A 26,201-nucleotide genomic window follows, 5' to 3' on the forward strand; every position below is an offset into this window, starting at 1 on the left:
TTTGGTAAGGTTCCTTTCTTTGATGCGGAGACTGCGTTGCCTTATGGCGCGGATGCGTTTCCCACCCCTCATGTTTGCACTGCTTTGGGACGTCCCCATTGTGACGAATATGAAGAGGCGGCGACTGTCGGAGGACGTAAGAGAAAACGGAATTTTTGTAAAATCTTACCTGTAAAATTCCTTTCTCTGAGTCCTCCGACAGTCGCCGCCCCCGCCCCTCTTTGGGGTTTGGTTGTATACTCTACTGCTATTCCACTGAAACTGAGATATGGTTGCAGGAAGTAGGAGGGTATTGACTGAGGGGACCACCCCTTGAGGGTGGGATATGTTAAAAGCTTTAATGTTAACATATTCTGTTGCCTAGCTGCTCCTTTGGAGCAAAGTCTAATACCCCCATTGTGACGAATATGAAGAGGCGGCGACTGTCGGAGGACTCAGAGAAAGGAATTTTACAGGTAAGATTTTACAAAAATTCCGTTTTTGGCTGTGAACAGGAACTAAAGAGAAATGGGACGGATAGCAAAAAAAAGGATTTGTGGTTGTAACCTCCCTTACTCCAAAATGAAAAAAGGTTTTGCCTTCAGTTACACTTTAAAGAGGTTGTAAACTTCCTTAAAAAAATAAAATAAAAATAAAAGACAAAGGCATAATGAGCTTGTAAACAATTTTGGGGTTAAATTTTTAGGCATTTTGCCGAGAAACCTTACGGTTTGTGCAGCGCTTTGAATTTTTAAACGTTGGACTAATGGAAGCCAGTGAAGAGATTGACAGAGAGGCACAGCAGTCCTTTGCATTTTGCTGCTTGTTCTTGGCACAGCTTTTAGAGTTGGGATCTGTCAATCATCTGTCTAGTGATGGCTCCTACCTCAGTAGGTCCTGCAGACAGGTTATATTAAACTAAAGATCTTTCCCTTGTTGATGTCTAGGACTGCAGGAGACAGTAGATTGAAATCTGTTCCGGATAGCAGTTCCTGCGGTTGGTGATAAAGAAAAAGTCTGTTACTGCTTCTGTAGCATCCTGTTGCCTTGCCAAAATGTATTCGGCACCAAAACCGCACTCAGATACAACAGATTCATTATATATAGACAATGTTGTTTAGTTCTCTAAAAGGAACATTGACTGGTTGAAACTAGTTCTTAGTTTCAATGATACTTGCAGTCTTGTATCCCAACTACACTTATTCATAAATCATAACTCTGGAGCCGGCTTTGGTTTGCAACCAGTTGAATTGCCAGTAACATTTACATTTTAGTGTTCCTGATTTGAATCCAATCTAAGACCACGTTGCTGTAAGCAGAGCCATAATGTATCTTTGTGCACCATAATCATCTGCTTACGGTATAGGCAGGTTTCCCTGTATAGTTAGAGGACACAGTTTTTTTTGGCACGCTGCAGCTACTTGTGTACAATAGCCAGCAGTGCCGATTCCTCCACCTAAAGCCCCGTACACACGTACCGAATGTCGGCCGAACGATCGGCCGTCTTTTGTCCGGTGCTGTCCTGTCGGTTGAAAAATGCAAAAGACTGCACACGAATTTTGTCGGCCAACAACAGCCGACTTCAGAAGTGATGTCATGTGATGGTTAACTTTCCGTGTGTCTTTTCTTTTCTGATCATGCCCAGTCTTGCTAATCTGCTGTTTGTCGGCCGAATTCTGTACTGACTGGCGAACAATCGGCCGTTCTGGTGACGGCCAACAAAAACTTTATAGCCTGCACACCCGATTCTGTTCGGCCGAAAAGTCGCTGTCGGTTGTCGGAAGCATCATACTAACAAGCTGACAATCGGCCGATCGTTCGGCGGCCAAATATTTACGGCCGACAATCGGTACGTGTGTACGGGGCTTTAATCGTAACATTGCAGCCAGAGTGATATGGGTAGTAAACATTTCACAATGATTCCTTCGCAGCAAATGTAACTCAGCTTGCAGAGTTTGACAGGCAGCACCACTTGTCTAACTTGGCCATTGAAATCAATGGGAGCGCGCTGCACCCACAATCCAAACCCTTGGCTCAGTGTTGTGGTATATCCATCCAAAATTCCCCTTGGGTTTAAAGAAGAAACATACATTCAGAATGCCGTAGAGACACCTCGTGAATGCCTGGCAGCCACTACCTCCCTCTGAAAAAGGATTCGCCATGGCAGAGATTGACATATCAGGGCCCTTTAGCATCAATCCTGTACACCTGTATGCTGGATCTACCATAAGTGGTCCAAGGAAGGCGACCTAAAATGAAAAACGTCTGTAACTCCCCTTGCAGACCATTTCATAGCTCCCTTTAACTAAAATACCTTACTTGTCCTTTTTATACCTAGCTAACGTCCGACTCCTAACCCGCCCACCTTGCACAGCATGGCTTATCTCCTCCAGAAAAATAATTTAACACTTCTTTGCTCCGAGATGTTGATGATGGCGAAGGCATTCAGAAATTACATACACCAGTCAGCCATAACCTTATGATCACACACCTAAGGCTAATATTGAGTTGGTCCCCCTTTTGCTGCCAAAAATATACCTCTGGAGGTATGCTTTGGTATCTGGCACCAAACCATCAGCAGCAGATTTTTAAGCTTCCACCAGCTTGCCGCCGCCTTCCCATAGTGTATCCGGGTGCCATCTCGTCCTCAGGTAAGTGACATACACGCACCCGGCCAATAATATAGAAGAAAACTTGATTCATGCAATCAGGCCACCTTCACCCATTGCTCCATGGTCCAGTTCTGGTGCTCCTGTGTCCATTCTAAGAGCTTTTGTCTGTGGACATGGGTCAGCATGGGCATCCTGACCGGTCTGTGGCGACGCAGACCCTTGCACAACAAACTGGGATGCACTGTGTGTTCTGACACCTTTCTATTGGAACCAGCATTTTTTAGCAATCTGTGCTACAGTAGTTCTTCTATTGGATCGGACTTCATGGGCCAGCCTTCACTCCCCACGTGCATCATTGAGCCTTGGACACCCATGACCCTGTCGGCAGTTTCCTTCCTTGGACCACTTATGGTAGATCCTGATCACTGCAGACCGGGAACATCCCAACATCCTATAAGAGCTGCATTTTGGAAAGTCTCTGACCCTGTCGTCTAGCCATTACAATTTGGCCCTTGTTTAAGTCGCTGAAATCTTAACACATTTTTTTTTTTTCTTCTTTCAACTTTACTTCAATGATAACATGTTCACTTGCTGCCTAATAAATCCTCCTCATTTTCAGGTGGCATGGTAACAAGATAATAAAGGTTATTCACTTTACCTGTCAGTGTTTTTTTATATTACTGTATATGTCCTAAGGACTTACCAGGAGTAGGGTTAGGGTGTATTTTGGGATGGACTAGGGAAGGGTAAAACCCTCTGCCAGTGTATTTATTTTTGTTGTCTGTATACCATTAGAAAATGTTTCCTTTCATTTTCTGTCCCAGATACTCAACTGGAAATCTCCCAGAAGTGACATTACTAGAAAAAGTTTTTTCAAGAAATACACTTTTTAGAGCTGTATATAACTCTAGAAATTAGCATGCACAGCATACTAGCACATTATGATAGACTTGCCTTTCAAGCTGAGCCCTTCACGCTGAGCTGTCACTGCTTCTGACGCTTCATCTACGCCTGATCCTCCTTCCAGGTTTGCTCACTCTGGCCATTTAAATTACCAGGCCGCGATAATGTCATTTCTGCGCATGTGCACGGGAGTCACAATCGCACCACAGCGCTCTCAGTGTACTGCCCATGTGACATTGACGTCATTGGCTGGAGTCAATGTGAATATCTCCTAAAAAGCACAAGTTTAGCAGATATTCACAATACTTACAGGTAAGGTTTATTATAGACTTAACCTGTTGGGAAAAAGGTTACCACCACTTTCGTTTGCCACTGGTGTCCTCCAGCCAGGAAATAAGGTAGGCCCTATCTGACTTGCTACAGCTTCTAATGCATGTTGTGAGAAGTTCACTCATGGTAATAAAATCAGAGTAAGCAATTTCAGTACAGGAGACGCGCCTGTACATTTGTACAAGACTGAAGGGAAGGCTGGAGTTCAGTTCTTTAACAGTGTATGTTTTTTTTCCTCCCTGCAGGACTGTGCCTACACACCAGAAGAGGATGATTCAGAGGATGTGACCAGCGGCTGCCATGGCAAGCTTGACACCCCTCCTCCTAATCTGTCATGTGATCTTCCTGGGTAGGACTGCTTTTACAATGCCAGTGCTCATTGTTTGTACATATTTAACAGGAGTGAACTCGGTGTAGCTTTTTCACTTTAAGGTCATCGCAGATGACCAGGGGCACCCTTTTTCCTCTGGAGGAAAAGCTATTTAATCTCCATATACGAAAAGGCTTCTTCACAGTAAGAGCTGTGAAAATGTGGAATAGACTCCTTCCAAAGGAAGGACTTATGTCTCTTTTTTTTCTGTTGGTTGAAATGGATGGACTTTTTTTTTAACCAGACTAACTATGTATTCAGTGAATGCAGATACCTATTGCAACCAACCATATTTCAGGCTGCCCAGGGAAAATCGAAGTGACTATACCTTGCCCGTTATTCTTTGGCCTTGTTTAAAGTGATCATAAAGGCTGTTTAACAAACGTACACTCGTCTGCTCTGTGCAATGCAAGTGCTCTTTGTACAGAGCAGTCCGGATCCTCCTGTTCCCGGGTCCTTCGCTTGCACTCTTGGTCTATGCTGAGTGCTCCCAGAGCAAGCAGCTTGCAATGGAGGTCACTCAAGCAGGCTTGTTCTTGAGCCGTGGCTCTACGTGTCCATTCACACACAGAGCCACGGCTCGCCCCCGCCCCCCCTCTCCTCCTTGGCTAACTGGCTGTGATTTGTGATTACTGTGGACCAGACTTTTAAGAAGGCCTTATCGTAGAAGGGGCCATTCTTCACGGCTCATAGGAGGCCTTTTTCGTCCCTGAGGGTCTGAAGACAAGGGAACAAAGCCCTTCAGGGCTGCCACCTGAGGTTCCAAGAGGACCTGGTCTGGCATGCCACGAGCAGGCTCTTCCAGACCTGGGGACAAGGTTTCCTCAGCATGTAGGAATGCCCTCACCTTTATCTGGGGTGGGGGGGGGATGTCTTAGCTGGTTTCCCATATCCGCGGACCTCACTAGTACAGGACAAGTGGGTCCACAAAGTCACTTGGTCCGTGTACAAGATCGAGTTTCGGTCTTGTTATCCGGCAAGTTTCTTCCCTTCCAACCTGCGCTCGTCCCCAGATAGCTTACGGGGTCTCTTTGGGGCAGTGCAAGACTTGTTACTTCAAGGGGTGATCTGAATTCGGAACAATTTCAGGGGTTTTACTCAAACGTGTTTACAGTTCCCAGGAAGGAAGGCAAGGTACGTCCAATTCTGGACCTCAAGGCGTTAAACTGCTTTGTGCGGGTACAGAAGTTCCGAATGGAGTCAATTTGCATGGTAGTGGCGTCCCTGCATCAGGGGGATTTTCTCGCTTCTATCGACATCAAGGACACCTACCTTCACACTCCAGAAACATAATTTCCGGCCTGTGTGATTGACTCACCATTTTTCCCAGAAGTCTGCCTAAAATACAAGTCAGATTTCTGGCATCCCCTGCAACAAAAATGTAATTTTAGGTGAGATACTTCCCATAGGAACACATCTAAAAGGATACCGGCCCAACAGCTTTCCTCATTAGTGCCCTGCAACTGCCACCACTGGTTGATAATTATGAAACCACTCCCATTAGACCCACTTGGCACAGAAGAACAAACATGGATTTCTTCAGAATAACAAAAGGTAGGAATCTGCAACACGGGTTGTTAAAATCCTTGCAATTACATAGATCACCCAGAGGGGAATGTTTTTTTATCAACAAAGTGGAGTTATGCTTTAATCTTGAAGGAACGGGGTGTATCTGGTACTGCAGTTTATACCCTGATAAATGCTAGGAAAACAGTCTCTAGATACATTTATTACAGGGTCTGGAAATCCTACATTACCTGGTGTGAAGCAAGGAAATGGCATCACCGCAAATATATCATCGGGAGGTTTCTAGATTTCCTTCAAGCAGGAGTAGATATAAAATCAGCCTTGAGCACTATTAAGGAGCAAATTTTCAGCCTTATCGGTTTTCTTCCGAGAACCGATTGCTTCCAATTAGTTGGTTCAAACCTTTGTCCGGGGAATGTTACGTTTGTTTCCACCTGTGAAGCCACCATTATGTCCTTGGGATTTAAATTTGGTGTTGGCAGTTTTACAAAAACAGCCTTTTGAGCCCATGGGGCAGGTTCCACTGGTTCTTCTGACCAAGAAACTGGTCTTTTTGATTGTGATAACTTCGACTAGAAGGGTATCGAAAATAGAAGCTCTTTCTTGTAAAGAGTAATTCTTGATTTTTTTATCAAGAGAGGGTGCTTCTACGTCCACACCCAGGGTTTTTTTACCCAAGGTAGTGTCCGCCTTTTATTTGAATCAGGACATTATACTACCTTCTTTTTTTCCATATTCTCACTCAGAGGAGGAAAAGTTGTTGTATTCTCTTGATATAATGCGTGTACTTAAGTTTTACTTGGAAAGATCAGCTCGGATTCTTAAGGCCGAGAGCTTGTTTGTGCTACCAGAAGGGCCCAGGAAGGGGTTGGCAACATCTAAGTCTACGATTTCTCATTGGATTCGCCAGGTTATTACTCAGGCATATGATTTAGAAAGGGAAGGTTCCATCTTTTCCTGTAAAGGCACATTCTACCAGAGGAGTAGGTGCCTCTTGGGCACTTCGCCATCAAGGCTCTATGGCTCAGTTTTGCAAGGCCACGACCTGGTCGTCGGTGCATACGTTCACTCGTTTCTATGGAGTGGATGTTGGGACCCAGGAGGATTCTGCATTTGGCCGCAGTGTGCTGCAGGCAGCGATTGTAATCCTTTGTGGTCGGATGGCGATATTTCTTTTGGTGTCCCCTCCCCTCAGATGCATTGCTTTGGGGCATCCCATATGTTATGATTTAGGGCTCCGTGTCTTGTGATGTAAGAAAAAAATGGCTTTTTAATACATACTTGCCTGTAAAATCCATTTTTTTGAAGTACATCATGGAACACAGAGGTCCCTCCCCAACTGAGGTACTTTTTGTGTGGGAGGGGTTATATAGGGGGACATCCTTTCTGATTGGTTGCCAGTGTCCTTCACCTATAGGTGGCCTATATAACGCATATGTAATTTATGGCTCTGTGTCTCATGATGTACTTCAAGAAATGGATTTTACAGGTAAGTATTAAAGATCAATTTTTTGTACTTAAAATAACAACAGATTTACAACAGTAAAGTGGATAAATCCTCTTTTCGAGATTTTTACATGCTGCATGTAGTTTTTCTACGCTTTTAAAGTCTGACTGAAGTTCCTCTTTAACCGGTTCCCTACCACCCGCTGCAGTTTTACTGCAGCAGGCTGGCTCTCCTGCGCAAACCAACGTAGCTCTACGTTGGTCGTGCGCAGGGTGCTGGGGGGCGAGCGCGCGCTGGAGGCGCCCTCCTGCCCCCACTAGGCAGCGGGGGATGCGGATCCACGGGGCCAGCAACCGCGATTGCCGCCGGGCACCCGCGATCGCTCCCTGCTGAGAGAGAATGACGGTCAGCTATTGTAAACACAGCTGACTGTTCTTCTCTCTGAAGGGTTCACAGGTCTCTGTTGTCATTTCACAAGTCCATCCCCCATACAGTTGGAAAACACTCCCCTAGGCTCACACTTAACCCTTTGATCACCCCTGTGTTAACTCCTTCCCTGATAGTGTCATTATTACAGTAACAGTGCATATTTTTAGCACTGATTACTGTAGTAATGTCACTGGTCCCCCCAAAAGTGTCAAAAATGTCAGTTAGGGGTCCGATCTGTCTGCTGCAAAATCGCAGATCGCTGCCATTACTAGGTAAATAAATAAAAATGATGTAAATCAGAAGATCTAGTTTGTAGACACGATTACTTTTGCGCAAACCAATCAAAATACGCTTTATTGTGATATTTTTGATATAAAAAAAATTAAAAATCAAAGTTCTTTATCCTTTTAGGCCAATTTGTATTCTGCTACATATTTTTGGTATAAAAAAAAAAATATAGCAGAATACACATTGGCCTATAAACAATTTTTATTTATTTATTTATTTATTTTATTTTTTTTTGAATGTTCTGTAGCAGAATGTGAAATTTCTATTTTTTTTTTTTTTTCCCCCGGAATCGTCACTCTTTTTTTTTTTTTTTTTGTTTATAGCGCAAAAAATAAGAAAATCGCACAGATGATCAAATACCACCAAAGAAAGCTCTATTTGTGGGGAAAAAAAGGACATCAATTTTATTTAGGTGCAGCGTTGTACGACCGCGCAATTTTCCGGTCCAGAACTGTTTAAAGTGTATTCCAGCCTTGCGTAGCTTGCTATGTCATATGCTTTGTCCAGGGAGTGCCCTGAGATGTCAATCATCCCTCTATTCCTGCCTACATCATGTAGACCCTATGCTGCTATCTGGGGAGCTAATGAGCTCCTGGAATTTGTGACATTGGCAAACACTGCTGATTGTCATTAGTAGCTCCTTAGAGTTTGAGGAGGAAGAGAGGGCATTGGGGTCATGTGACCACCACATAAAAAAGGTAAAGGTATTGTTTTTTTAAAACACAGAGTTTAACATGCAATTAAATCTTGACTGGAGATCAGCAGAGCTTCCTAGTTCTGGGGGATGACTTCTCCTTTTTATAGGGAACGTGACTGGACAGAAATAAGAGAACTGATACTGCTGACTTTATGGTGTTACAGGACTATCATCCTTATTCATGACTTGGGGAGTCACTTGCCAAGAACTGACATGTGACTGCCATGTTGGGACAGTTGATATGTGGAAGCTTCTCCAATGTCGGCGACTATGTAAAGCTGGACTCCAAGCAGATCTAAAATCTACAATTTATTGTGGCTTGCTATTACTGAATACATAATTTTGAGACCAACTTCAAGTGGTTGCTTAAAAGGTTGAAATTTTTTTTAAAAAAATGATAAACGCGTTATATTTACCGGCCCTGTGCAGTGGTTTTGCACAGAGCAGCCCTAATCCTTCCCTTTTAGGGTCCCCCCACCCACACACCACCCAACTCTGCACTGTCACAGTATTTGATTGACAGCAGCAGGGTCCAATGGCTCCCTTTGCTATGAATATGCCCTGTGAGGAAGGCAAGAGAGGTGCTGCTCTCGTGCACATCACAATATGCCCTGTGAGGAAGGGGAGAGAGCTGCTGCTCTCGTACACATTGCAATATGCCCTGTGAGGAAGGAGAGAGCTGCTGCTCTCGTACACATTGCAATATGCCCTGTGAGGAAGGGGAGAGAGCTGCTGCTCTCGTACACATCGCAATATGCCCTGTGAGGAAGGCGAGAGAGCTGTTGCTCTCGTGCACATCGCAATATGCCCTGTGAGGAAGGAGAGAGCTGCTGCTCTCGTGCACATCGCAATATGCCCTGTGAGGAAGGCGAGAGAGCTGCTGCTGTCTTGCACATTGCTGGATTGAAATCAGGTTTAGGTAAGTATATGATGACTGGGGCTGCACACATAAGATATTTTACCCTAATACAGAGAATACATTAAGATAAACCTTCAACCTAAGCACTTTCACCTTTAACCTAAAATAAATACATTTTTGCAGCAAAAATGTGCTTTCTCTTTCGTTCATTGACAGACACAGCTCCTTATCTTCTTGACCATTGGGTTATACCGCGCCCTACAGGAGTAGGACACTAGGCAGGAAAAAGCTTAACTACACCTATGGGGAAGTCCCAGGAGGTATACTCCCACTCTCAGCTATAGGAACTCAGTGTCAGGAGTTAGGACCTAGTTCCATGCTGGGATCTCTGGTCCTGGCAATTTTTTTTTATTTTTTCCTTTTTAAATTGAACTTTTTTTTCTTATCTTTGTTTTGTTCCTGTGAGAATCTGCAATCGACTGCTGGACTGGGTGACCATCTGGATAATCAAGATTCTGAGGGTCCCTCCAGTCTGGCTAGTGAGCATGCGCAAGCCTCAGCTCCGCGCTAGATGGGCCGTGACATAGCCCCACTGGATGGGGGCTGGCCTGCGAGTTAAACCTCTCGCGAGGGCGCATACGACCTGGCCTCGGCCTGAGTCGCAGCATTCCTCCTGGCCGACAGCCCCACATTCCGATGGAGTGGTGGTCTATCAGGAGGGGTGCCCACCCTGTTCCTGGTATGGTAAGTAGCTGTTCCCCCCTCTACCCCTGGAGGGTTTTGGGGTGGACGTGGGCCCCTCCATGGGACGGCCAGATTCCCTTCCTTCCAATACAGCGTCCCCCCCCCTTTTTTCTCGGTCCTCTGCGGACTTGTTACCCCCCATCTGCCCATAACCCTCCCTCCCATGGGGTGGCCATACCTTTTTAGGTTGGTCTGGGGTGTCGAGCTGGCGGTGGGGGGGGGGAGCATGCCGTCAGCGACTAGACAATTGACTTTTGGGAGGGGGCAGTACCTGGTGGGGGGCTCCTGCCAGGGCCCCCTTTCCTGTTTCCTGCTGGGATCGTGTTTGGAGCTCCTGTGGGGCCACCATTTTCTTGTAGCCTTTTGTGCTGTAGATAGGCTGCCATGTTTGTGTAGCCTCGGCAGCCATTTTCTTGTGGGTTTCCCATTGAAAATAGCGGCGGCCATGTTTTTGAAGCTATATGAGGGTGATTGGGCGGTGGGAGCCCCCTCCTCATCCCCTAGTGCTGACTCCTGGATCTTTCTCTTCCTGATCGCTGCATGGTGCGCAGTTAGCTTGGTGCTGTAAGTGCCTGATCGGTGGTGGTGAGTCTTTGTGGGATTCTCTCTCCCTCTCCCTGCTATAGCAGTGGTAGTGCTCTGTGCTTGGCCTTGTGGTGCCGCCAGCACAGTGGGGGTGTCCCTAGCAGTTCATACACCTTTTTTGTGTGTGTCCTATAGGCTCTTCACTAATGGAGTCCGTGGAGCACATTTTCTGACCTTATTCCCTCTCCGAGGTTACCGGCTCCCCGTCTCCCAACAATCCCTTACTGCACGGACAGTGGTCATGGAGTCCTTAGTGTCCAAGGTGGATTTGATTCTGGGACAAAAAGCCTCCCCCATCTTCACCTGCTACATCTGTCTCATCAGATCCTGAATCTGATTCGGCCGTCGCGGATGCGAGTTACCCTTCTGGGTCTACGTCCATGCACCCTGAGTGCTCAGATAGTGAGGATGATTCCTCTGCTCCTCTAGCCGTGCATGAAAAGGCACTGGTGGATGCGCTAATTGTGTCAGCGCGTAAAAACTTTAAAGATGGAGGATGCGGCTGATGCTGCGTTGGAGGCACCAGTCATTTTTGGCACCCACAGACTCTCCAAGGTGGTGAGGTTGTTCCCCTTTCCTGCTTACTTTGATAATAATGTCACAAAACAGTGGAGTTGGCCAAAACGCTCTTTAGCGGTCCTTAAAGTTTTGCAATGCGGTATCCTTGTATGGATTGCCTGCTTAAAAAGTGGACGGTCCCACCTGTAGTGGACTCGCCGGTTCCAGGTTAAATAAAGCCACCTTCATTCTAGTTGAGCAGTCCCCGGCCTTTAAATATCCAGCTGATAGGAGGCCAGAGGCTCTGGCCTGCCATATGTTAACTGCGGCTGGTTCGGCACTTAGGCCGGTATGTACTATTGCCCTGGTGTCGCATACTCTGACCGAGTGGGCTAAACTTTTACATCGGGACCTGGAGGGGGAACAGCTTCCCCCTGCCTTTGTGGAGCTGGCGGATCAGTTGGTCCAGGGGCTGCAGCTTGTTTGCGATGCCTCTTTGGAGGCGACTCCTTTGATTTCTAGACTGCCTGCTTCAGCAGTGGTCTTTCGGCGTATTATCTAGCTGAAATGTCTACTCCACTTTGCCGTGGGTGACGAGCATTATCAGTTTGTGGCGTTACCCTTTTGGTCTCGCTTCCTTCTACTGGGTCCTAGGCCCTGTTCACACTTGAGCGTATTTCAGCTCGTAAAACGTTCATCTCTGAACTCTCAAAATGCCCAACAAGAAAAATCCCATTCATTTAAATGGCCCCTGTTCACATCTGAACGCTTTGTCACCTGAAGCTCAAAAAAAGTACATGAGCTTCTTTTTTGACAGAATACAAGTGATTTTGTTAGATGTCAATGCCTGCCTACAAACACCTGCAAAAAAACGCCTGGAAAAAAGCCCAAAAAAACGCCTGAAAACTATACGCTCAGGCGTGAATGGAGCCTAAGACTACTGATGTACTTTGCTGCTGCCTGGGATTGCAAGCAACCCGCGGTGCCACCAGAACCTCCCCTGTACCTTTTTAGAAATCAGTGCAGCGTCATCAGCACACATCAGTGAAGAAGAAAAATTGCAAAATTTGATAAGAGAAACTAAACTTTTTTTTTTTTTCAAAGTTTTTCAGTCTTTTTTGTTTTGTTAAATTAGCCAAAAAAAATCCAGCAGTGATTAAATGCCTCTTAGAGCCGGTTCACACTACCGCGACCAGAAAGTCGCCCCATGAAGGAGCGACTTTTTTTTTAGCGCGACTTTGAAGAGACATAAATGATAGGCGACTTTGTCTGTGGGGAATGCCTGGGTAATCTTTTTCTTCTTCCTGGAAAGTCTGATCACAGTCACTTGAAAATAGATAAGGATGCGGCTTAGAGGTGACTCCCATTGAAGTCTATGTGCACAAGTCGGATAGAGGTCGCCTTGAAGTAGTACAGGAACCTTTTCTGAAGTCGGAGTGACTTCAGTAGTGCATATTAAGACCACTCTCATTCATTTACATTGAATTTGTAATGACGGCCGACTTGAGGTCGCACAAGTCGTGTCCCAAGTCGGGAGTAATGTGAACGGGGTCTGAAAGAGAGCTCTCTAAAAAATTAATAAATAAAAAAATAAAAAATAAACCTTTCATATGAGTACAGTGTTGCATGACTAGGCAATTGTCATTCAAAGTCTTCGAACCCATCCAAAGGACTAGTGCACCTATTGTTGTAATGTACTATATGCAGCTATGTTGGTGCGGCATCGTTGAAATTTGTATTAAATTAAAATCATGTTGGTTTTTTTATTTTTTTCAGATAGGTTTTTGGTTCAATATATTCTTATTCAAGTGCACAATGAGATGTATTTAAAGTCCCAAACACACTTTTTCTTTCTCTCTCCCTCCCTGTACCAAGTATACAATTATGACACCTCTATGCCAGTATTGCTAATTTATACTAACTCCTTACCATTAAGAGCCCATTCAGACAGGGGCGACACGACTTGCTGGGGCGACCTGTGAAGTTGCGTGCACATCGTGCACCGCAACCTCGGCGCGACTTGCACGGACTTTATATAATTGAAGTCAATGCAAGTCGCCTCCAGGTCGCCCCAAAGTAGTACAGGACCCTTTTTCTAAGTCGGAGCGACTTGTGTCGCTCCTATTGGAACGGGTCCTGTGCTAATCAATGGCAGGCGACCGACCGCGACTTGTCAGGCGACCAAGTCGCCTGACAAGTCATGCTAGTGTGAATGGGGTCTAACACTTTCCTCTATCTTGCCATATAGTCAATTCCTATCTTTTTTTTTTTTTTTATTTTCAGTAGAAGAATGCTTTGTGTTGCAGTGAATTTTCCTTCTCATAGCATCTTCTGCCAGGAAATAATAAACCGAGCAGATCGCTTTTTCCAAGTGCATTTTTGCCAGAATCGAGGAAATGCGTGTTTAGTCACTGGGTTTTGATCTGCTCTTGGTTATTACACCATCATGTAGATTGTGAAAACTGGGCAGGAAAGGAACAAACCACTTCAGCAGAAATGTTTCTATGAACTTCCTTGTGTTTACTGTTGCCAGTTATTTTAAAGTGTATGTAAACCTAATAAAAAAAAAAGTGTAATATATTGCTGTTCACCAGTCCTTAGATGTGGGGGCCACAGTAGCTTTCATTTTGTTTTAAGTTAGTTTTTTTTCACTTGGTGATCCTGCCAGTAACACACTTCCTGTCCTTTTTAATTTTTTCCTAATAACTTTTTGGCAATGCACGAGGTGTTTGTGCCTTCCCAGTTTGTTCTTCTTGTAGAAGTGCCCCAGAAACTCTCACCATTTGGATGGAGTGAACATGTATATTCTAGTAAGGTTTACAACATTTAGGCTTCTTTCACACGGCCGCTCCGTGTGAAAGGTCCGCTGCGGGTCTTTTTTTTTTTTTTCCACGGAGCGGATGACATTTCTGTCATCCGCTCCGTATGTCCGCATATCATCCCATCCGTTTGCGTATGATATGCGGACATAATGTAAGTATATGGCACTGCGGATGTCAGCGGATGACACCGCTGACATCCGAATTTCCTTCCTTTCCGTTTTTTACACGGATGAAAAAATAGGGTTCTGTTCCGTTCCAAAAAACGGAACAGAACTGAAAGGAGGAAAATCGGATGTCAGCGGATGGTATTCCGCTGACATCCGCAGTGCCATTCACTTACATTATGTCCGCAAATCATCCGCAAAAAAATAGGATGATTTGCGGACAAGCGGAGCGGCCGTGTGAAAGAGCCCTTAGAGTGTAGGCTCATAAGGTAAGTTAATGTATCCATCTAGTAATGGAGGCTATAACCATCAATGCTGGGGTGAGTTTTTTTTACTGCTACTGACCATGCACAAAATCTATACCAACAGCAGTTGAAAAGCATTTTGTATGAATTAGCTCCAAAGCTACTTAGCACTGCCATGCTGCTACACTTTTTTGGGGGCTTATACAACAGCGATCCTCTTCTGTTTGGAGGTGTGCAGTGGAGGAAAATAATGTGGGAGATGGAAGGTCTCATCCAGGGGTCAGGGGGCTCCAGCCAGAAGCCAAGAGACAGAATATCTCATCAAGGGGTCAGAAGTGCCCAACCAGAAGCCAAGAGACAGAGGGTCTCACCAAGGGGTAAGAGGTGCCCCAGCCAGAAGCCCAAGAGACAGAGGGTCTCACCGAGGTTTCAGAGGTGCCCCAGCCAGAAGCCAAAAGACAGAGGGTCTCACCGAGGGGTCAGAGGTGCCCCAGCCAGAAGCCAAGAGACAGAGGTTCTCACTGAGGGGTCAGAGGTGCCCCAGACAGAAGCCCAAGAGACAGAGGTTCTCACTGAGGGGTCAGAGGTGCCCTAGCCAGAAACCAAGAGACGGAATATCTCATCAAGGGGTCAGAAGTGCCCAACCAGAAGCCAAGAGACAGAGGGTCTCACCGAGGGGTCAGAGGTGCCCCAGCCAGAAGCCAAGAGACAGAGGGTCTCACCAAGGGGTCAGAGGTGCCCCAGCCAGAAGCCAAGAGACAGAGGGTCTCACCGAGGGGTCAGAGGTGCCCCAGCCAGAAGCCCAAGAGACAGAGGGTCTCACTGAGGGGTCAGAGGTGCCCCAGCCAGAAGCCCAAGAGACAGAGGGTCTCACTGAGGGGTCAGAGGTGCCCCAGCCAGAAGCCCAAGAGACAGAGGGTCTCACCGAGGTTTCAGAGGTGCCCCAGCCAGAAGCCAAGAGACAGAGGGTTTCACTTAGGTTTCAGAGGTGCTCCAGCCAGAAGCCAAGAGACAGAGGGTTTCACCTGAGGTTTCAGAGGTGCCCCAGCCAGAAGCCAAGAGACAGAGGGTCTCGCCGAGGTTTCGGAGGTGCCCCAGCCAGAAGTCAAGAGACAGAGGGTCTCACCGAGGGGTCAGAGGAGCCCCAGCCAGAAGACGGGAGACAGCAGGTCTCGTTCCAGGAGTCAGGTCGACTCCTATCAGGGGGTCAGGAGAAACCCAATCCAATTGCCAGAAGTGAGCCATGCAGCAGGGCACTGCGACTAAAGGATAGAGAGCAAAGTATCCAGGAGAGCTGGACAACACAGTCAAATAGATCAGTAAGAGGTACAGCATACGGCAGTTGAAGCTGAGTGAGTTTATGAGCCAGGTGACTCTGCATTTTGCAGTGTTTGTAATCTGAAGCTGGAGAAGATCCCCTGCATGGGAAACCCTATGTTGAACTGTCGTTTTGCCTTCAGCCGTTTCAATAAAAGTGAGCAACCAGGCCCTTGAATATAGTTCCTGTCTGCCGTGAATTCCCTGTATAAATGCATCTACCATGAGCGCTAACTATCCCATGTCACAAGTGGTACAGAAGTGTTTAACCCTGCTTCACCATTACCTTTAGTAGAAGACATCAGAACTGATTAATAGTATAGTGGTACATACATGACAGTAACAGTTAGGTAGCAGGTAACGGTTGGTTTGACATTGGGGTTCTGCCCCCACTAATTGTGTCCTTTATAACTTTTGTGTCTTTTTTTTTTTTTTCCCCACTTCTTAAAAATAAACTGCCCGTGATTAATTGATTGATTTCATCAAATTCTCCCTTTATGTGTGCGAACTATGGTGGGGACGGGACGATAGAGTGCAAATTCTTTAAACAAGCACTGACATAAATGTTTCTATATAAATATAATTCCTCCATTTTAACACTTCCATTTGTTCTTCCCTTTGTCACAGTCTCCGCTATTCTGAAGCCTCCAACAAATCTAAGACTCACTTCTAAAAACTTTGAGCACATCCTGACCTGGGACGACCCCAACAATGAATCAGTTATCTACTACAAAGTGGAATATCAGGAGGATAGGTATGTATATGGTGAACTTGATTTATTAGAGCAGAGTTTTTCAACTGGGGTGCCGCAAAGAGTCCTCAGGGGTGCTGCAACCGCATTCTGGTCTGAGCGCTACTTGTATTAACTCCTGTGCAGTGCGCCTCTGCGAGGAGAGAGAGGGAGCGCAGTCTGTACGGCTCTCTCCTGCTCCCTGCAGCTATGTGTACTGTTGCCAGAAAAGCAAAAAGCTGTGCAGGTCGCCCACCCATGTCCTGCCAACCAATAACGTCATCACTTGTTAAGGACATGTCGGGTGGCACTACAGCTTTCCGTTTTGTTTAGTGTACATAGCTGCATATGGACTGCTCTCTCTCCTCAGTCACACTGCATGGGAGTTAACACACAGCTCCAATTTGTGCTAGGAGGGGGGGGGTTGTGGATTTGCAAGGATTGTGCTGGCAGTGGGGGTTTAGGAACAGGGAGGGTTTGTGCTGGGATGGGGGTGATTTGTGCTAGGAGGGGGGATGGGGGGGGGATCTGCGAGGATTCTGCTGGGAGAGGGGATTAGGGGGGATTTGAGTGGGGGTTTAGGAACGGGGGTTTGTGCTGGGATGGGGGTGATTTGTGCTAGGAGGGGGATTTGTGAGGATTTGAGAATGGGGGGGGTTGTTCTGGGAGGATGGTTTAAGGGTTTTTGTGCTAGGCAGAGGAATTTCTGGATGGTTGTGTTAGGAGGGGGAATTTGTGCTAGAAAGGGGAACTAGGAGGATTTGCAACCTAAAATCACTGAACATTGCCTCATGGACTACTTTTTTAGGATTTGTTCACAACAGGTACAGTGAGGTAACCCATGAGAAATCGCACATTTGCCTGTACCGCACAAAAATTTACTGCCTTTTGCAGTCGCATGTGGTGCCATTATTAATGACATCCCCACAGATCCTAGCAAATACATGTTCGTTTGTGCCCGTAAATAATGCAACGCACGCAAAAAGACTCATGCTTGGACACACCTCCTGTTATCTATGTAGATATCCTGTGGGGGTTATGTTTATGTGAAATATACCACCATGATTATGTGTACAATTTTTAACCATTTCTGGCCACAAGGACATCCATGGACATCCTCGAGTTTCAGTGTTTATACCGGGATTATGCCTGCACCTCCCAGGCATTATCCCGTTATGTATCTTTTCAGCTGGCGATTCCCTTTCAGGCGAGAAGAAACAAGAAAGCAACGCCTACTGAGTGTAGCATACAAAGTTTAATAGGGGTTAAAAGAAATTGTGCACTCACAAAGGTAAATGGTATGCCAGCATGGTGAATGTAATGGGTCCTCTGCAGAGTCTCTGGTAATGGATGGATGCTGCCGAGACGAGTAGGCTGATGGCTGTCAGCGTCTATCAGTCGGCATAGCTGTTTAATGGCGCCCGGGTCTGTGCAGAGGTGCGGGTGACGTCACATCCGGCAGCTGAGAAGGCAGGAGAAGCGTGCGTTCGGAGCATGTGTGCTCCTTCATCAGGCTCTTTTTTTTTTTTAAGGTTGGTGATCTGAAATTACAAGTTTTGGTTTTTTATATTTTCACTTGTCATTTTTCTGATTGGTAATGTATGTGTTTTATTTATGCATAATAGATTTATGTTACACATATGTATTCACTTCAGAAAGATCTACAGATAACCAGGGGATACCACCTCTAAAAGGTTAAAGGCTGTAATGGTTATAAATTTAAGGTTGGACTAAATTCTGTGGTTCTGGATAATCTCTAAAAAGAAGAAAGGATATCATAATTAGAATTAACCAGTAGCTGCTGTATCTGCTCCAGTTCTTGTGATCAGAAAAAAAGGTTGGTGTCCTTCAGTGCTTCCACAAGGGGATCCTGTAATATGGCTCATCTAACTGCATACTGCAGAAATTTATGCTGTAAACGTTTTATTGTACACCATGATCTACCAAGTCTGCTGCTCGTGAATCACTAAATTAGCAAGAACACCTGCAGGATATAATGCAGGGTTTATAAAGCTTGTCTGAGTTTTCAGGAAAACAAGGGACAAAGAGCTGAAATTACTCACTGCAGAGCTACCGTATTTATTCGAGTATAACGCGCAAAATTTTCTACCAAAAAAATAAATCAGTTTGGGTGCGCGTTATAAACGAGGGGTGGGGTGGCAGTGGCGGCCGGTCCATTGAGGGCGCAGGCGAATTGTGAGTTCGCACTACGCCTTTCCCGGGCTGCAGCCGCTCACTGTACGCGAGGGCGAAGAAAAAAAAAAACGTCCCCTCGTCGCGTACAGTGGGCGGCCCGAACTGGGGGTGAGAATTCTTATTATCCGCTGTATGGTCGCCGCTTCATTTCCTCGCTTCGCCCACATGTTACGGTAAGCATTGCTTTTGTACAATTCAGTGTTTTGCGTACCGTAATTCAGTGTTTATGTTGTCAATAAATGATTTTTATCATGGCCGCACATGTTCAACAACTTTTTTTTGTCAATTACAATGCTTGGTGTGAAACAAAATTTTATACCGATTTTTAATCGAAAATTAGGGGTGCGCGTTATACACGTGTGCGCGTTATACTTGAATAAATACGGTAAGTGAGGACAGATATTTGGAGCAATTGAAGGAACGGTTGGGAGTCTGATCTGGTCGTTTTAGGAGGAGATGTACCGAAGTGATTGGTTTCCCTTTGTCATCTGTTTATCCACATTCAGAGGGTGTTTGACCCTGTGGGGTCTTTAAAGTTGGTAAGAGTACCTTGGTATTTTGACTGGTGGTGGACTCTCCTGCTTGCACCCTTTTATCTATTTGGGATTTATGCGGACTGGACTTTCTTTGCACCTGGGACTTGTTTGCTCCTTATCATCAGCTAAATTAGTTTGTTGATTAGCGCGACACCATTTTTCACCATTTCATTGAAGATAAGGTTTACTGTCTTTTTGTGTCAGCTGCTTTTCGAATTAAAGCGGAGTTCCGGGCACAGAAAACATTTTTCAATAAACATACCCCCGGGACAGTCTGGGCTAGTACATTCCACAATGGCTAGCCTCTGATCTGTCCCGGTTCGCACTTACCTGCAAGATGAAATACTCACTTATAAAATTTCTTCCACAGCGTTGCCATCTCTCTTGTGGGCAGCTGAAGCCAGCGCGGTCCTCTTCTGCGTCTTCTTCCGCGTCCTCTTCTCCCAGAATGCGCCTGCACCGGCCCTTCTCGTCACTTCCGGTGCGGCGCCGCATTCCTCCACAGCTTCTGGGCATGCCCAGAAGCTGTTTAGCAGGGGAATGCGGCGTCGGCCCGGAAGTGACGAGCGGGGCCGGTGCCGTCGCATTGATTCCTGGGAGCGATGACGTTCAGCTCCCAGGAATCATCGCAAGACAGGAAGTGACGGCGGAGCCGCGGCGCTGAGGGAGGAAGTACACTGAGGTGAGTATTTTCGATCTTCAATTACAAGGTAAGTAAACAAAAAAAAAAAACTTAACTATCCAATTCCTTTACAGGTGAAGGGGAACTAGCGGACGGGCAGAAAAAAAAAAGATCGATTTTGTGCCCGGAACTCCGCTTTAAGGATTATACCGTTTGCCATACATTGTTTTAAATGTCTTTTAATGAATATAGCGCAGTGATTCTATACCATATATTACACATATGTATATAATTTGTTTTTGCCGTTGTACTATATTAGTTTAATGTTTGGTCTCCCTTTTGTACTTTTTCTAGTTCTCCAGTTGTCAGTAGCAAAAGCTGCTCCAATATTACAAGCCGGCACTGTGACCTGACCAAAGATTTCATAGATGTTGTGTCCACGTATGTTCCCATAGTCCGCAGTTTCACAGTTAATGAAGTCTCTGCTGTAGCCATAGCTAAGGGTTTTTGCCCGCTTTCAGACAGTAAGTATATTTAGCATCAGCTTTGGACTTTTACTAGTGTGTATGTGTGCATGTGTGACCAATGGACTTTAATATTGTAGCGTCAACATCTTTAACAGCATCCTAAAGTGATTGTAAAGTTTTTTTTTTTTTTTTAAATAACAAACCTGTTATACTTATCTCCTCTGTGCAGTTGGTTTTGCACAGAGCAGCCCGGATCCTCCTCTTCTTGGGTCCCTCATTGGAGCGCCTAGCCCCTCTCTCCTGTCGAGTGCCCACACAGCAAGCAACTTGTGATGGGGGCACCCGAACCCAGCTGCAGTTCCGTGTGTCCATTCACACAGAGTTTCCATTCAGCCCCGTCCTCTGTAGCTTCTGATTGCCTAACTGACTTTGACAGCTTGGGGAGCCAATGGTGCCGCGGCTGTGTCCCAGCCAATCAGGAGGGAGTGTCCCAGATGGCCGAGGGACTTGTGGGCATCGCTGGACGGAGAAGGACGTTGGGTAAGTATTAGGGGGTGCTGAGGGGTGAGGGGGGGGCCGCTGCACATAGGTTTTTCATCCTAATGAATAAAATGCTTTAAACCTTCTGACTTTACAACTCCTTTGACCACTTGCCGACTGCTTACGTTGATGCTACTGCAGCAGAGCCGCTCGGCTGGGTCCAGCAACGTAGACCTACGTCGCTGGATTCCTCCCTCTCTCGGCGGCGCGCTCAGCTCACTCCCGCTGTATTCAGACACAGCGGGAGTCGGGCCAGGGGAGGAGAGGCGGTGATCACCGCCGCTCTTCCCTGATCGTCGGGGAAAGAGTGAGGAAATCCACCCGCTTGTGTAAACTAAGCGGGCGGATCTCTGTGACAGGCAGGGACAGATAACAGGATTCAGCATTGCTGAACCTGCAATCTCTGTCACACAATCCCCTCCCCCCCACTCGTCAGTAAGCATGAGGCATACATGTAACCCCTTGATCACCAACAGTGTTAACCCCTTCCCTGCCAGTGTCATTATTACATTAACAGTGCATATTTATAGCACTGATTACTGTAGTAATGTCACTGGTCCCCCCAAAAGTGTCAAAAATGTCAGTTAGGGGTCGGATCTGTCTGCTGTAATGTCGCAGTCCCACAAAAAAATCGCAGATCGCCACCATTACTAGTAAAAAAAAAAAATAAACAAAAAAAAATTACATAAATCTTTCCCGTAGTTAGTAAACGCAATAACTTTTGCGCAAACCAATCGAAATACGCTTTTTTTTTTTTTGTACCAAAAATATGTAGCAGAAAACAAAGTGAGAAGGTACAGCGCAACTAAATTAAATAACTAACTAACTGAAACTTGCAGAGGTAAACAGAGTCCATAAAGTCCATATAGGAGAAAAAATTCAGATGCGGAAAATATGGCCGTAAATCCAACATCAATCTTGCAAAGGAAGTTTCTGGCAGTGATCACACAAAACAATAAAGGATGTACCCTTACCGGAAGGTTGGACCCCCTGTTACGGAAGGTCAAACAGGCCGACAGTCAAATGGATTTACAATTAGGTTAAATTCCAAACAGTCACTTATAAATATAAAAACAAGCATTATATTCATGTGAATCTGCTATCAGATTAAAAATTACAAAGAACACAAAGAAAAATTACAAAGTGACTGTTTGGAATTTTAACCTAATTGTAAATCCATTTGACTGTCGGCTGGAGGGGGGTCTTTTTCAAGTGGACTCAGTGTGATTTGAGTGTTTTTTCCTGGCTAGCCTTGGGCGGTTGGGTGACCATTGCCTCTTATCGCCGTTGTGGTGGGAAGATGGGAGAGGTGGTAATTTTCAATGGTGAGCACATTGCACTGTATTACAGAGGCTGCTGTGTCCCAGAAAGATGAACATTCTGTGCAGGCAAATTTTCATCTGAGGTCTGTAATATGTGTGATCTGGAGATTAAGTGTACAGCCCGTAGCCCACTAGGACGTTTTACCTGACTGAAGTCTGGGGGTCTTCAAATTCACTGCACTGCTATGCCAGGTTGGGGGACAACAACCCACCCCCCCCCTCCCCCAGGCAGTATGCTGTGCAGGTTCTGCAATCTGCCAACGCCTGCCTAAAATGGTCCCTCTCTGTATTATTGGTTACTAGGACTGCCGGCGTCCTAGCAACCAATGAAGTACTTTAGTGAAGACCTGCTGCACCTCCTGGCTCCTGTTCTACTGTTCACATCAGAGTCTTGTAAAAACTTGACAGAGGGTTTAAAGTGTCACTAAACCCACATCATAAACTATCAATAAATAAATGGTGTATTACATGCTGTTCATACTCACTCAGTCACTATGAGATTTGTTTTCTGTATTCTGCACAAAAACCTGCTTATTCCTGCTCCTTTCTCCCTCTTCTGTTTATGTCCCCAATTCAGCTAGGGATTTTGCAGCTGTGGTAGCAACTCTGCACATGCTCAGTTTTCAGTGAGTTTCTATACTTCGCATTTCCTCCCTATCACATCCGAGCAGCCCATGTTACTATAGAGCAGGGATATGCAAACTGTGGCCCTCCAGCTGTTGCAAAACTACAAGTCCCATCATGACTCTGCCTCTGGGTGTCATGCTCGTGGCTGTCAGAGTTTTGCTATGCCTCATGGGACTTGTAGTTTTGCAACATCTGGAGGGCAACAGTTTGCATATCCCTGCTATAGAGTCACACATGTGGGCGTATACACAGTGCTAAATGACAGTCCACTCCCTCCCTCCCTCCTCCATGCCCACTAAGCAACTAAACACAATGGGGTGGGCTATTACATATAGATTAATAGTGACTTCACCTCCCTCTTATTCTAAGACTCAGGCTGGAGGGGCGTGACACAGCCTGTGACTGGCAGAAATCCACCCACACCATGTTATTGCCACAAAATAATAAAGATTTGATTTTAAATATATTTGTATGAAAATTTAAATAGTTTATTGATATTATTTTATTTTTACTCCTGTATTCCTACGGTTTTTTTTATGTATTTATTTTATTATTTTGAATATGTGACTAGCAGCAGAGGACTAGAAGCGCCTCCTGCTTACAGGCAGACAGGCTGGGTAAAGTTGGGTCATGTGACAGCTGTATATTAATTTAAAAAAAGGTACTGTGTTTTTTTTTTTTTTTAATAATAAAATAATTACAGAGACATCCTCCATATACAGACATCCTCCATATACAGAAATATAAAGGACAATGTAAATTAAACAGTGTGTGCTTAGTATCACTTTAACTTTCTCCATTCCATCTAAAACTTAGAGGTTGTAAACTCAAAAAAAAAAAAAAAAAAAAAAAAAATTATTATATATACCCTGAAAGACCAAGGCAAAGTGAGCTAGTATGCATTGCATACTGGCTCCATTATGTAATACCTTAGAAAGAAGCGCATGCACATCGGTGTCACCGCTGACCTTTTCTCTGGTGTTACTTCCGGGTTCGGGGGCTCCAGCGCTGTGATTGGTCAGAGCCACGATTAGGTCACTCCTGCGCATGCATGCGGGAGCCACCGTTCACGGCATGGGGCTTGGAAGGAAGGGCACCTGTGGCCGTTCCTTCAGAGTGCATGCGCCAGTGATGTCACTGGCTGCATGTCCTATAAATATATCCTAAACGGTAAATGTTTAGGAGATATTAGTTCCTATGAGTAAGCCTGTAATAAGGCTTACCTATAAGTAAATTTCTGCAGAGGAAGTTTACTTCCTCTTTAAAGCATGTTTTGCCTAGAGATGCACTTGAATACCAAAATGGTAAAGATAGTTTTGTGTATCTTACATTTTGTATATAATTGTGGATAGATTGATTTTCTGACTTTCACACAATTGCACTGTTTTCTTACTAAGTTGTTTCCTCCTCTCTTGTTGCTTTGTTTTTTCAGCGAGGTTAGGCCCAGTTTTATTGGATGTGGTTCCCTGCAATCGTTGTATTAACGTGTCTGTCCATCCTCCAATCTCTCATTTATGGGATGAAACAGAACAGCGCAATGTTACCATGGTCAGTGACCATGTCTATCCATATCTGGAGTACACAGTCTATTATGGAGACTCGGCAGAGGTTAGGAGAATTTTTGTTTGCTTTTTAAATATGTTATCGTATATATAATTGCAAAGGTAAAAAATAATAATTTTGACATTTTTTTTAAACACACATTTATACATCAGCCTCTTGGACCTTGTATACACTGTTGGTCCAAGGAAATGTGGGGGAGAAAGGGTGTATAAAAATAGATGGGCAAAAAATAAAGGTCAGCAGCTACAAAGACTTTAATATAAGGACACTTACCTGTCCAGGGATCCAGTGACGTCATCACCTAGGCTGGTTCTTCACTAGCTTTTAGGTTCCTGGCGCCCGCATCCTAACTGTGGCTAGCCGGCTATGCAGCTTTTGGCTTTACAGCCGGCTGCTCGCTGCACATGTGCGTGCTGTGCTTTGTGAATGGTCCCGCAGTCTTCTGGGACCTGCGATAAGTCCCAGAACACTGCAGGGAGGGAGGGGAAAGGAGAACATCAATCCAAGTGGGAGTGCATACCTGTCAAAACCCCCCTTTCAAAAAATGATATACCAAATATGGGAGAGGAGGAAGACTTAAAGGGATTGTAAACGATCACCTTGTAAAACAACCCATTCAATTACAGAAGAAATAAAGAGCAAAACCTCTTTGTATAGATATTAAAAGAAAAAATTTACTTTCTCTTACGTCCTCTGACAGCTGCCGCCCACTCAGTCTTCACCAATGGGTTTTGACCTCTTATCCATAGGAGCAAGCTAGGCATAAGGCTTGTTAGAAACCAAGCAATTTACATAGACACACCTGTAGGGGGCTGTCCCACTGGTCCAATACCCCCCTGCTATCAGCATTCCCAACTCAGTTTGTCTTCTGCCTAGTTAGGAGTAAGATAGGCTATCCCTGTGCTGGGGCTACAGTCTCCGCCTTTCTTCTGTTTTATTACTTTTATTTTCTGCTAAGTGTTTTCTTGCACTACTAGCTTTTTATTTGTTCCAGCGCTTAGTTAGTCCAATCTTCGGAAGACTACAGTGTTTGTGGAGCTGGGAATTGGACTGGTTGTCCTGGTGTCCCAGGACAGAGAACCTAATGGAATCCCAGCCCGCCATCGAGCGCTTAGCAGGCTATGAGTACGCCCTGGCCGCGCAAACGACCTGTCCTCAGGGACAAAAGCCCGCGAGGTGGCCACCTCGCTAGGACGCCTCAACCGCGGGTCCATGCGTTGCTAGAGTCATGTTTTGGCTGAGGGCAACCCCGCCACCTGGGGTGGGAGGCTTCCCGTCGTAGAGAGGCGACCACGCCATCCTGGTACGGTGAGTACATTCTGTGTGGGGCCTCTGTCTGGGGATGACAGTCTGCTGGTTTTTCTCTCCCCTCATGTCTGTGTGTCTGGGGCTCGCATTCCTCCTGGTCCCTGCAGGGGCTCTACCGCGTCCAGGACGCTCTGTGGGGGGTTGTTGGGGGTCCCTAAACCTTGTGGCACTATTAGTGTGTTTTTTACTGGGGTACAGACATGTGTGGGCGGCCCGCAGCGGTGAAACACCGCAGGGCCGCCATTTTGGGTATGAGCGGCTGCTCTGGCTTCACTATGGGCACTTCAGCAGCCATTTTCTGTAGTAGTGTATCGCGCCCTTCGGGCGCCATCTTGTTTGTGTGGCGGTTTGTTTTATACATGTGTTCGGCGGCCATTTTCCCAGAGCCTCCCATTGATTCCTATGGGCAGCCATTTTTCTTTAGTCCGAGTCCTGTTTAGCCTCTAGCGGTGTGACATCACTTCCTTTCCTCAT

At 45.7% G+C, this 26,201-nt stretch overlaps 1 protein-coding gene across 1 annotated transcript in view; it reads left to right on the forward strand.

The window, feature by feature from the left end:
• Nucleotides 1–4,064: 4,064 nt before the first annotated feature.
• LOC309547715 (interferon alpha/beta receptor 2-like) overlaps nt 4,065–26,201 on the forward strand; it is a 35,165-nt gene continuing 13,028 nt past the window's right edge. The window contains exons 1-4 of the mRNA XM_082247663.1: nt 4,065–4,173; nt 16,444–16,570; nt 20,255–20,424; nt 24,289–24,464. Of these exons, the coding sequence (XP_082103789.1) occupies nt 4,125–4,173; nt 16,444–16,570; nt 20,255–20,424; nt 24,289–24,464 (522 nt within the window). The 5' untranslated portion in view covers nt 4,065–4,124. The remainder of the gene's footprint in view (nt 4,174–16,443; nt 16,571–20,254; nt 20,425–24,288; nt 24,465–26,201) is intronic.

This window comes from Pelophylax lessonae (genome assembly GCF_965119305.1).
Source record: "Pelophylax lessonae genome assembly, chromosome: 2".
NCBI classification, from domain to species: Eukaryota; Metazoa; Chordata; class Amphibia; order Anura; family Ranidae; genus Pelophylax; species Pelophylax lessonae.